Source organism: Pygocentrus nattereri, chromosome 8 (genome assembly GCF_015220715.1).
Source record: "Pygocentrus nattereri isolate fPygNat1 chromosome 8, fPygNat1.pri, whole genome shotgun sequence".
In the NCBI taxonomy this organism is placed as follows: Eukaryota; Metazoa; Chordata; class Actinopteri; order Characiformes; family Serrasalmidae; genus Pygocentrus; species Pygocentrus nattereri.
The window spans coordinates 4870001-4883066 of NC_051218.1; the positions used below are offsets into that span (position 1 = coordinate 4870001).

Genomic DNA, 13066 nt, shown 5'->3' on the forward strand with positions numbered 1-13066 from the left:
ATGCCCCCCAGTGAAATAGAAATTGCTTGATAGTTTTATTAACATAGTCAAATAAAACAGTTGCACTGAAAATATCATTACAATGCAATCAAAATATGTCTTAAATATTGAAATTCAATAACATTATTAATTGGATTAGAAAACATTAAACGCAACTTTGCTGTCATCTCGTATCTCTAAAATGGTAACTTTACAGGAGAAAGAAAAAACCTACTTCATTTTTAATGTAAGTCAGTGGAACCAGAATTATTCCCAAGTCATTTTTAGTCACTTCTTTTAGCCAATTTCTCATGAAATTTACAAACACTGTAAAGAGTCACAGGTATTTTCAAATTATGTCAAAAACTGAAAAGGGTCCAAAATGGAGATACAACGTTTTCTTCTGATAACAGTGAAAAATAAAAGCAGCATATATAAAAAGATAAGTATGCAGAATGAAACGTACAGTAACAGACTGTGTAAATATATGAATAGTGCAGTAACAGACTGTGTAAATATGAATAGTGCAGTAATAGACTGTAAATATGAATAGTGCAGTAATAGACTGTGTAAATATACGAATAGTGCAGTAACAGACTGTGTAAATATACGAATAGTGCAGTAACAGACTGTGTAAATATGAATAGTGCAGTAATAGACTGTAAATATGAATAGTGCAGTAACAGACTGTGTAAATATACGAATAGTGCAGTAATAGACTGTGTAAATATGAATAGTGCAGTAATAGACTGTGTAAATATGAATAGTGCAGTAATAGACTGTAAATATATGAATAGTGCAGTAATAGACTGTGTAAATATGAATAGTGCAGTAATAGACTGTAAATATATGAATAGTGCAGTAATAGACTGTGTAAATATACGAATAGTGCAGTAATAGACTGTGTAAATATGAATAGTGCAGTAATAGACTGTGTAAATATGAATAGTGCAGTAATAGACTGTAAATATATGAATAGTGCAGTAATAGACTGTGTAAATATGAATAGTGCAGTAATAGACTGTAAATATATGAATAGTGCAGTAATAGACTGTGTAAATATATGAATGGTGCAGTAATAGACTGTGTAAATATATGAATAGTGCAGTAATAGACTGTGTAAATATATGAATGGTGCAGTAATAGACTGTGTAAATATATGAATAGTGCAGTAATAGACTCTGTAAATATATGAATGGTGCAGTAATAGACTGTAAATATATGAATGGTGCAGTAATAGACTGTAAATATGAATAGTGCAGTAATAGACTGTAAATATGAATAGTGCAGTAATAGACTGTAAATATGAATAGTGCAGTAACACCAAGACAATATTAACATTCAAGACTGAACTGAAGGACCTCCAGGCTGACATTGCATCTTATGGCAAATGTGAAAAGGGTTTAAATAATAATCCCCCACATTAAAAATGTTAAAATTGCATTATCCATGTAGAAAACACAGTAAATAAAATAAGTTGCACTGAAAATATCATTACAATGCAATCAAAATATGTCTTAAATATTGAAATTCAATAACATTATTAATTGGATTAGAAAACATTAAACGCAACTTTGCTGTCATCTCGTATCTCTAAAATGGTAACTTTACAGGAGAAAGAAAAAACCTACTTCATTTTTAATGTAAGTCAGTGGAACCAGAATTATTCCCAAGTCATTTTTAGTCACTTCTTTTAGCCAATTTCTCATGAAATTTACAAACACTGTAAAGAGTCACAGGTATTTTCAAATTATGTCAAATTATGTACGAATAGTGCAGTAATAGACTGTGTAAATATGAATAGTGCAGTAATAGACTGTGTAAATATGAATAGTGCAGTAATAGACTGTAAATATATGAATAGTGCAGTAATAGACTGTGTAAATATGAATAGTGCAGTAATAGACTGTAAATATATGAATGGTGCAGTAATAGACTGTGTAAATATATGAATGGTGCAGTAATAGACTGTGTAAATATATGAATAGTGCAGTAATAGACTGTGTAAATATGAATAGTGCAGTAATAGACTGTAAATATGAATAGTGCAGTAATAGACTGTAAATATGAATAGTGCAGTAACACCAAGACAATATTAACATTCAAGACTGAACTGAAGGACCTCCAGGCTGACATTGCATCTTATGGCAAATGTGAAAAGGGTTTAAATAATAATCCCCCACATTAAAAATGTTAAAATTGCATTATCCATGTAGAAAACACAGTAAATAAAATAAGTTGCACTGAAAATATCATTACAATGCAATCAAAATATGTCTTAAATATTGAAATTCAATAACATTATTAATTGGATTAGAAAACATTAAACGCAACTTTGCTGTCATCTCGTATCTCTAAAATGGTAACTTTACAGGAGAAAGAAAAAACCTACTTCATTTTTAATGTAAGTCAGTGGAACCAGAATTATTCCCAAGTCATTTTTAGTCACTTCTTTTAGCCAATTTCTCATGAAATTTACAAACACTGTAAAGAGTCACAGGTATTTTCAAATTATGTCAAATTATGTACGAATAGTGCAGTAATAGACTGTGTAAATATGAATAGTGCAGTAATAGACTGTGTAAATATGAATAGTGCAGTAATAGACTGTAAATATATGAATAGTGCAGTAATAGACTGTGTAAATATGAATAGTGCAGTAATAGACTGTAAATATATGAATGGTGCAGTAATAGACTGTGTAAATATATGAATGGTGCAGTAATAGACTGTGTAAATATATGAATAGTGCAGTAATAGACTGTGTAAATATGAATAGTGCAGTAATAGACTGTAAATATGAATAGTGCAGTAATAGACTGTAAATATGAATAGTGCAGTAACACCAAGACAATATTAACATTCAAGACTGAACTGAAGGACCTCCAGGCTGACATTGCATCTTATGGCAAATGTGAAAAGGGTTTAAATAATAATCCCCCACATTAAAAATGTTAAAATTGCATTATCCATGTAGAAAACACAGTAAATAAAATAAGTTGCACTGAAAATATCATTACAATGCAATCAAAATATGTCTTAAATATTGAAATTCAATAACATTATTAATTGGATTAGAAAACATTAAACGCAACTTTGCTGTCATCTCGTATCTCTAAAATGGTAACTTTACAGGAGAAAGAAAAAACCTACTTCATTTTTAATGTAAGTCAGTGGAACCAGAATTATTCCCAAGTCATTTTTAGTCACTTCTTTTAGCCAATTTCTCATGAAATTTACAAACACTGTAAAGAGTCACAGGTATTTTCAAATTATGTCAAATTATGTACGAATAGTGCAGTAATAGACTGTGTAAATATGAATAGTGCAGTAATAGACTGTGTAAATATGAATAGTGCAGTAATAGACTGTAAATATATGAATAGTGCAGTAATAGACTGTGTAAATATGAATAGTGCAGTAATAGACTGTAAATATATGAATGGTGCAGTAATAGACTGTGTAAATATATGAATGGTGCAGTAATAGACTGTGTAAATATATGAATAGTGCAGTAATAGACTGTGTAAATATGAATAGTGCAGTAATAGACTGTAAATATATGAATGGTGCAGTAATAGACTGTGTAAATATATGAATGGTGCAGTAATAGACTGTGTAAATATATGAATAGTGCAGTAATAGACTGTGTAAATATAAATAGTGCAGTAATAGACTGTAAATATATGAATGGTGCAGTAATAGACTGTAAATATGAATAGTGCAGTAATAGACTGTAAATATGAATAGTGCAGTAATAGACTGTAAATATGAATAGTGCAGTAACACCAAGACAATATTAACATTCAAGACTGAACTGAAGGACCTCCAGGCTGACATTGCATCTTATGGCAAATGTGAAAAGGGTTTAAATAATAATCCCCCACATTAAAAATGTTAAAATTGCATTATCCATGTAGAAAACACAGTAAATAAAATAAGTTGCACTGAAAATATCATTACAATGCAATCAAAATATGTCTTAAATATTGAAATTCAATAACATTATTAATTGGATTAGAAAACATTAAACGCAACTTTGCTGTCATCTCGTATCTCTAAAATGGTAACTTTACAGGAGAAAGAAAAAACCTACTTCATTTTTAATGTAAGTCAGTGGAACCAGAATTATTCCCAAGTCATTTTTAGTCACTTCTTTTAGCCAATTTCTCATGAAATTTACAAACACTGTAAAGAGTCACAGGTATTTTCAAATTATGTCAAATTATGTACGAATAGTGCAGTAATAGACTGTGTAAATATGAATAGTGCAGTAATAGACTGTGTAAATATGAATAGTGCAGTAATAGACTGTAAATATATGAATAGTGCAGTAATAGACTGTGTAAATATGAATAGTGCAGTAATAGACTGTAAATATATGAATGGTGCAGTAATAGACTGTGTAAATATATGAATGGTGCAGTAATAGACTGTGTAAATATATGAATAGTGCAGTAATAGACTGTGTAAATATGAATAGTGCAGTAATAGACTGTAAATATGAATAGTGCAGTAATAGACTGTAAATATGAATAGTGCAGTAACACCAAGACAATATTAACATTCAAGACTGAACTGAAGGACCTCCAGGCTGACATTGCATCTTATGGCAAATGTGAAAAGGGTTTAAATAATAATCCCCCACATTAAAAATGTTAAAATTGCATTATCCATGTAGAAAACACAGTAAATAAAATAAGTTGCACTGAAAATATCATTACAATGCAATCAAAATATGTCTTAAATATTGAAATTCAATAACATTATTAATTGGATTAGAAAACATTAAACGCAACTTTGCTGTCATCTCGTATCTCTAAAATGGTAACTTTACAGGAGAAAGAAAAAACCTACTTCATTTTTAATGTAAGTCAGTGGAACCAGAATTATTCCCAAGTCATTTTTAGTCACTTCTTTTAGCCAATTTCTCATGAAATTTACAAACACTGTAAAGAGTCACAGGTATTTTCAAATTATGTCAAATTATGTACGAATAGTGCAGTAATAGACTGTGTAAATATGAATAGTGCAGTAATAGACTGTGTAAATATGAATAGTGCAGTAATAGACTGTAAATATATGAATAGTGCAGTAATAGACTGTGTAAATATGAATAGTGCAGTAATAGACTGTAAATATATGAATGGTGCAGTAATAGACTGTGTAAATATATGAATGGTGCAGTAATAGACTGTGTAAATATATGAATAGTGCAGTAATAGACTGTGTAAATATAAATAGTGCAGTAATAGACTGTAAATATATGAATGGTGCAGTAATAGACTGTAAATATGAATAGTGCAGTAATAGACTGTAAATATGAATAGTGCAGTAATAGACTGTAAATATGAATAGTGCAGTAACACCAAGACAATATTAACATTCAAGACTGAACTGAAGGACCTCCAGGCTGACATTGCATCTTATGGCAAATGTGAAAAGGGTTTAAATAATAATCCCCCACATTAAAAATGTTAAAATTGCATTATCCATGTAGAAAACACCCAAACAAACTGCATTAACAGCATTCAAATGACCCTGCTTTGAAAAACACCCATCATCACTGTCCGTCTCTCAACAACGCCCCCTTTAAAATACTCAAAAATCATTATTTCTTTCAATCCCTTCAGGCTTAAACCAAGCTTCGGGAGTAACATCCCTCTCAAAACAGTTCTAAACCTCCCACTCCCACAAAAAACACTCAAACACGCTCACTCAACACTCAAACAGCACCAACCCCCCCAAAAAAGACACAAAGGGCATTATCTCCTCAACCCCCGCCTTTCCTCAAAAAGCCTGAAAGACCCCACTTAAAGCCCTCAAACAGCATTATCCCCTCCCAACAACACATTCAGCTCCGCTTTAATTGCCCCTCGAATATCTGAAAGTGATTACCCCACTCAAATAGCGTTACACCCCCCCCCCCCCCCACATCCCCCCTCTGACTCGGGCTCTACAGAGAAATAAGTGACATTAGTCAGAAAGTAAACACTTTCTGCTACACACTTTGCATACAAAGCATTGGCTTAGGCTTTATTTTAGGGAACACATATAGAGGCTTATTAAGATGCACTTCAGGAACTTCAGGAGCACGAGGAGCTTGTAGGAGGAGTTAGCAGGCAAGATAACAGTAGAGAAGATTTGAAGGGGGTGGGGGGCGAGAGAGGGAGAAAGAGAGAGGGAGAGAGAGACTAAGGGGAGGAAGAAGCAGCTAATGCTGCTCTTCAGTATTTACATTTCGTATCAAGTCCATGATGAAGTCGATGTCGTCATGGAGACAGTGGATTTCGCTCCAGATGACCGTGAGCGCCTTGCCAAGCTGCAGGCTCTCCTTCTCTAACATCTCACACCGCCTTCGCTCTACCTCCTTCTCCTCCTCCACATCCTTCTCGTCCTCATCGTTCTCTAATCTCATATCAGTGGCCGGAGCACGGTCCGAGAACCGGACAGAGTAAACCGCTCAACTCTCCACACAACAGCGGTCTCAGCACGAGGAGGCCCGATGGAAAACTAACCGACCAACAATCTCATTTAGAGAGAGAGAGAGACTGAAAGAAGGGAGGGGGCATCAGATTAAACCCTGCGGCTCCGACAGGACATGACACTATTTGAATCCAATGCAAACAGCGCTGCACTGCAGTTATCAGACATTGAAGGCCATTGCGAACATTACGGCGTCCTCCGTTTTCACCCACTAACAGCGTAAACTAGAAGTAGACACAACATAGTAGCCGAGCCCTGAAAACGAACCCAAACATCTACACTAGCAAAAGTCCACTCGCATTTCCATTTCATTAAGTCACATTTAAAGAAACGAAACACAACGGAACCATTTCTCCGTGAAAGAACAGGAGACCCACTGGCTCAAAGTTGGCTTCAGCACCTGCCCACTGCCTTCCATTATAAGGTGGACCAAGTCAGCAGGGTTCGCTCTTTCACCAAGCACAAGAAAATTCATCCTATTTACATCTATGGACAACGGAAAATGTTTCAGAGGCAGCAGACAGAGACTATGTTGGAAAACCATTGAAGGGGAATTCCACCAATTTTTTAAAGAATTTCTGCATAATTCCATCACTGAGATGAAAACAGAGCGGTTTGGTGTGAAATGGTTCAGATGTCTTTACAGTGGTGGTGATAGGAACCAGACGTCACCATGACTACAACGCCAATATAGACATTTTATTTACTATCCAGAACCACCAGTGAACCTACACGAGCCTTCTGAGTTTATATGGAACGTTGATGATGGTAAAATAGTGATAAATCTGGAAAAATGCATTTTCTTTGGGGACTATTTTTCCTTACTACGCTCTGCATGTATCCCTCCACCACTAACATGTATTAGACCAAAACTTTTTCAAAACTACAGTGAAGCACTGTCTCTGGCATCAGGCGTCATTTTCACAACCATTTTATCTAATATCTTATATCTAATATATATTTTACCTTATCTGACGGAGCTTTTAAAATAGCTTGATAAGAACATAATAGTTACTGATATGTTAATACACAGTTACAGTCATGAGAAAGTGTCAAATGTGTTAATGTGTGCAAAACTTGTATTTATTTTTAATTTTTTTGGTTTTAAGATGAATTTTTTCATATATTCAGTGGATTCGAACATCTTAGTGTGAGCTAGTTGTCTGTGATATCTTGAAACCTGATTTGATCCGAGGAAAAAAAATAAACATGAATAAATCCTGACAAAATAAGAGATTGTTAACTTTTATTTATTGACTATATTTTTATTATATTTTATTTACTGATAAAACTAATTCTGTTGTCATCTAAGAAAAATAAACTTTAATCAAATGCCAGCGAAACAGAAGTTCCCAAACACACAGCTGTGCCCTGGCAGCTACATACAGTCCAGCCGTATTATAAGCCGATCTATAGTGAGCGCAGCCTATGTGGTGGTCTATTCATAGTGCTGGCCTCGCTCTCTTCGCTGCCCGAGGGCATTTTCCACACTTTCCCTCTCTTACGTAACAGCATCGATGCTGCTACATTGATGTTATTGCATCACTTCCTGCACCTGAGGCTTGTCCACACAGTTTTTCCAACCATGGACAAATGGAATAAAGGAAAAAAGGACGGAGCCAGAGTGGAGGAATGGAGGAAAGAGAAGGGAGGGAAGGGTGAAAGAAGGATGTACAGTACTGTGCGAAAGTCTTAGGCACCCAAGACACATTTGCAAAATCTATTTATTTGTGTAGTTTTTGTTTGTTTGATGAGAAAAGTGTTAATATTTGAATAAACAAAATGTATAGAATATTAATAACAATAACTATATATATATATATATATATATATATATATATATATATATATATATATATATACACACACACACAATAAATAGTGATTTTCTGGATGTCTGTTTGTTTGTTTATCCATCTCCAAGCCTCTCCTCGAGGAAGCCCAGTATTATATGTAGTTAAAAAGCAGCTCCTGGTTTGACCAATCAGTGCTCAGTAAATTGAGCTCATGATGTCATTGATGATATTAACGAGTCTCTGTGGCGGCTGTGAAGGTGTCCAGGAAAAATATGGACCCGAGAAATTCTTGTTACTTTTTGTTTTTCTGTTTATTTGAATTATGAATACGACTTTATTCTAATGCATACTGTGATAAACTCACTGCTGAGGTCAACTGGTTAAACATTTGCTTAGATGCCTAAAACTTTCACACTGTGCTGAATATACTTTAAAAAAAAGTCTGTGGGCATGGATGTTAATTTCTATGTAAAGAACACTGAACTGGTTTACCATCAAATTGAAGATTCGTTAAACTTTAAATTGACCTCATTTCCAAAAGGTCGTCCAGTGAGCTTTTAGTTTTAAGAGTGTAGGCGCATTTTAACATCACTGGAACGTGTGTCCGCACGTGCACGGATACCACAGTGCAATTCCCAGCAGGATCTGTGCCACTCCGTATGCGCCTCAGGCCCGGACAGAGCATCCTGGATGACATCATCTTCACTACCATAACAAACGGCGGCAACGTCCTTTTGCTTAGTGACTCAGTGCATGTCGAGGGACGTGCTAATTTTAGCTTTGGGAAAGGGTTCAGATTTACGCTCAGTGAGAGGCTTGTTAGCACAAAACACCACATCCAGAGCTGAATTAACACCTACAGCACTGAATGAACACTAACAATGGTGAATTCACTCTCCTCGCACTGAGCTCAGCCTTACAGTGCTGACATCACCCTCTGCTTAGTTTCACAGTGTCCACAGAGGCGGGTGCCAAGTGTAGCTTTAGCAGCGATACTTAACCCTATGGAACCGAGCGGCCACTTGATCTGCCACACTGGGGTGACGCCCCACCAATCTGGCTTTGAATCCAGGATGATTACAATGAAAAAAATCCCCACTTTTAACCACTTAAACTGTCAGACAGACTCAAACTTACCAGCAGAACCAATCAGTATCTCCATTTCAGCTTCATTTTCCAACAACACAACCTTAGTGAGTGCTTCTGTAACGCCATGATCTTCATAACGTTCATATTCCATAAGCTCCATTCAGAAGCTGGGCGTCGTGTGAGGCTGTAGCTCTTCTCTCCAGTCTAATAGACGGTGACGTCATTTTAAACCCTTATAATAAAAGAAGCTGAACTTTGTTTTTCTCCTGAAAGTCGACCCGTTTTTCCCCAAATCTGGGCTCTAAACTATAAACAGACGGCGTCTCTTCAGTGATCTGCTCTGGAAACATCACTTTAATAAAATAACACAAAGAGCGTCGGAGATTTTTGGCTTTCAGCAGTAAATTGTGAGCATATAGTGATATGTGGAGACCATAAAACACACGTTCTGTTCATTTGAGGGGAACCAACCAAAATTCAGATGGAACAGCAAAAACATACCCAGGGGGAATAAGAGCTTAGTGGGAAGAGCTACGGCTTACACTAAGTAATGTTCTATACTACGTAAAGGCTACCAGGTTAGTTTCAGTGTTGCTGTAACTGTAGTTTGACGCTCTTCAGAAAATGAAAAAAAGTGGAAGCAGAGACGTTATAAAGTGGTTTCTGTTCATACAAGATGAAGTTGGTATCTCTACGACTTAAAACTCAACTCAGAACCACATTAAAGCCACAGTGACGTTTCTAAACCACGCTCGAATTCGCTGGTAAATTCGGCAAAAGCGGCATCAGCAGTTTGTCTCAAATAACATAGAAAAGCGTGCTCCTTTGGGTTGATCTGGCTTCTGGGGAAGTTAGTTTTAGTTACTCAATCAGTGACTCATTTGTGTTTATCAGTCAAAGAAATCGGTCACTTCACCACCGACAGTGCAGGTTCCTCGTTGGTTTCTGTTTCATTTCTGTCCCACCTGACAGCCCCTTAAACTCCTTCCAAGCTGCAGAAGGGTCACGGCGCCTGCACGTCCACAGTTAAAGGCTGAATCAGGGCTTTTCCTGCACAAGGCTTCCTTTACCACTGGATGAACCGTGATTTTTGAAGCTTTTGAAGCTCATTCAGAGCGCACTTCAGATCGACAACAGCTTCATAACACTTCGTTTAAATCACTGCACAACTTTGACAAGTTACATATTAATATTGCTATTAATGTGTGTTCTTGTGCAAAGCAGCAGCTGTGAGACGACAACATGAAATGAATGCAAAATGCAACAGCAGCGTGAATCACAGGAGCACGTAAAAGTGATACTGTTTTGATCCCACAACCGGGGAAATTACATCTCTGCATTTAACCCATCCATGCAAGTGAAACACCACACACACTAGGGGGCAGTGAGCACACTTGCCCGGAGCGGTGGGCAGCCCTATCCACGGCGCCCGGGGAGCAATTGGGGGTTAGGTGTCTTGCTCAAGGACACCTCAGTCATGGACTGTCGGCCCTGGGGATCGAACCGGCAACCTTCCGGTCACAGGGCCAGATCCCTAACCTGCAGCCCACGACAGAAACGGCAGAAATACCGACTTCTTTGAGTTGCCCTTACAGGTTTATCAGACTTGGTGATGCATGGCAAAATCTCGTGTTCTCACCAACATTATTTAACGAACACACACAGCAGTGAATTCACTGACGTCATCCTTATTCTCACAATGTAAGCCAACAGGTCTTTGTGCCTGATGAGTCGGCGATTTTAGTTTTGGGCTGCATAAAGGTTTGATTTTAAGTTCAATGTCTGGCGATACATGGCATCTCTCTAACGTTTAGGGCAGGATATTTAAGCAGTAGAGCACTCGAGGAGTGTGTTATCGCTATAACATCACGGCTGGGATTCGGCCACCGTAGATCTCCACAGCCGTGATGTCATTGGTGTTAACACACACTTCGAGTGCTCTACTGCTTTACTACAACAGGTAAATTAGTACAGTAAGAAATGAATAAACTGGCCGTGAACGCGGCGTTTAATATGGTTTAATGTTCAGTTCCTTCCTCCTAATTGTCGCTCCTTAACGAGCAGCTCGTTGCTACGTCAGAGTAACGAGCTCCGCCCACTCGCTGCTCAGCCAGCAGTTCATTCTCCAGCTCCTCACACTAAATTCCCAAACTGTCGTCACCACTGAGCAGCTTTTCAGTCGGCAGCTGTGACAGAAGAACAGCTACACAACCTGGAATCAGCCAGAAATGAACCCAACACCATTCGCCAGACGTGTCGGACCAAATCAGACTGAGCCGTAAAACTGACCCAATATCAGGTTCAGCTCAGTTTGGTCAGTTTTCTCCAGATCAGTATTAATGTTGTTTTGTTCCAGCCGGTCTGTAAAGCTTCTTACAGCCCGTTTAGTTTGGCGAATGGTGTTGGGTTCATTTCTGGCTGTTTCCAGGTTGTTCAGCTGTTCTTCTGTCACAGCTGCCGACTGAAAAGCTGCTCAGTGGTGACGACAGTTTGGGAATTTAGTGTCGTCTCGTCTTCAGAGTCGGACCAAACCGGCTGTCGGTCAGATGTGATCTTAACAGTGTCCCTTTTCTATTTGTGGCAAAGTGAGAAGTAAAAATGTTCAAATGGCTCGAGCGTCTCCTACAGCTGTCAAAGTCGTTGCTTAGCAACAGCGTGTCAGTGGAGTGATAGTGTTTGTGATGCTATGGTGAAATAACAGCCCGGTTAGAACGTTTCTCAACCAATCAGCTTGCGTGGCCGGAACTAACTGCTGTATAAATGATGGTATTTAGCCTCATAATAAATTAAATCACAATAGTATATATTTATATATATATAAAATGTATAATCAAAACAACAATGAACAACTATGTTCATTATGAATGGGGCATAATCAGTCGTCTTTAACTGAGTTAAGTGCAGGACAGATTGTAAAACATGAAGAAAGATGATTGTAGTCGTTGTTTTAGTCAGTTTTATTAACTGTGGTGCTTTTTTTTGTCTGTTTTGACTCATCAAATTTCAGAAAAACAAAAAAATGCAAGATCAAACGAGCACTGAATTCACTCTTAGGCCATTAAACCCACCCATGCAGTGCTGGATTCACGCTCACGGTGCTGGATTCACGCTCACGGTGCTCTCGCAGCATTAAAATCTGCATGTTATCTGCGCCCACATGGACCTTCACGAACACGGCGGGTGTTAACCCAACGCTTGGGACATGGCTCTGCACTTTACCGTCACTGTAACCGGAACATCGGCTCACAGCTGAGAGGAACGAGATATGGAGCAGCTCTGAACAGGCCTGCTCTCTGTGTTAGCTGCTGCCTTTCTTTCTCATCCCCCCATTGACATGCATCCCCACTCCTCTCCCCTCTCCTCTCCAGGCCTGTCTGTCATTCTCATTAGCCACAGGGCTGCTCACCACCACATACCGCAAACCTACAGGCACTTAAAAAACGTGGTTCTTCAAGGGTTCTTTAGAATCATGAGCTCTACAGAGAACCACTCGCCTGCTTAAACGCATCGCAGCTCGGTGAAATCGTTCTCCGGATCGATGGAGAATCGAGCCATTGTAAATGGTTCTATATAGCACCCAAAAGGTTCGCCTATTGTTATGATGTGAAGATTAGTAGAACCCTTCGGGTGCTATGCAGAACCATTTTCAAAGATGTTCCATCTATGAGAATATACAATACCCCCTCCAACAATCTGAAGAACTATTTCACCGTGCA

The 13066-nt window shown here is 37.7% G+C and overlaps 1 protein-coding gene across 4 annotated transcripts in view; it reads right to left on the bottom strand.

Moving 5' to 3' along the window:
• The window catches only part of sept15 (septin 15), a 67801-nt gene that overhangs the window by 54061 nt on the left and 674 nt on the right, over window positions 1–13066 (bottom strand). Inside the window, exon 1 of one of the 4 annotated variants that reach the window (XM_017698858.2) lies at window positions 6218–6443. The exons of 2 other annotated variants lie outside the window; for them this stretch is intronic. In XM_017698858.2, the coding sequence (XP_017554347.1) occupies window positions 6218–6397 (180 nt within the window). In that variant the 5' untranslated portion in view covers window positions 6398–6443. Of the gene's footprint in view, window positions 1–6217; window positions 6444–13066 lie in introns of those variants that run through there. One more of the 4 variants, XM_017698859.2, reaches the window with a different exon arrangement.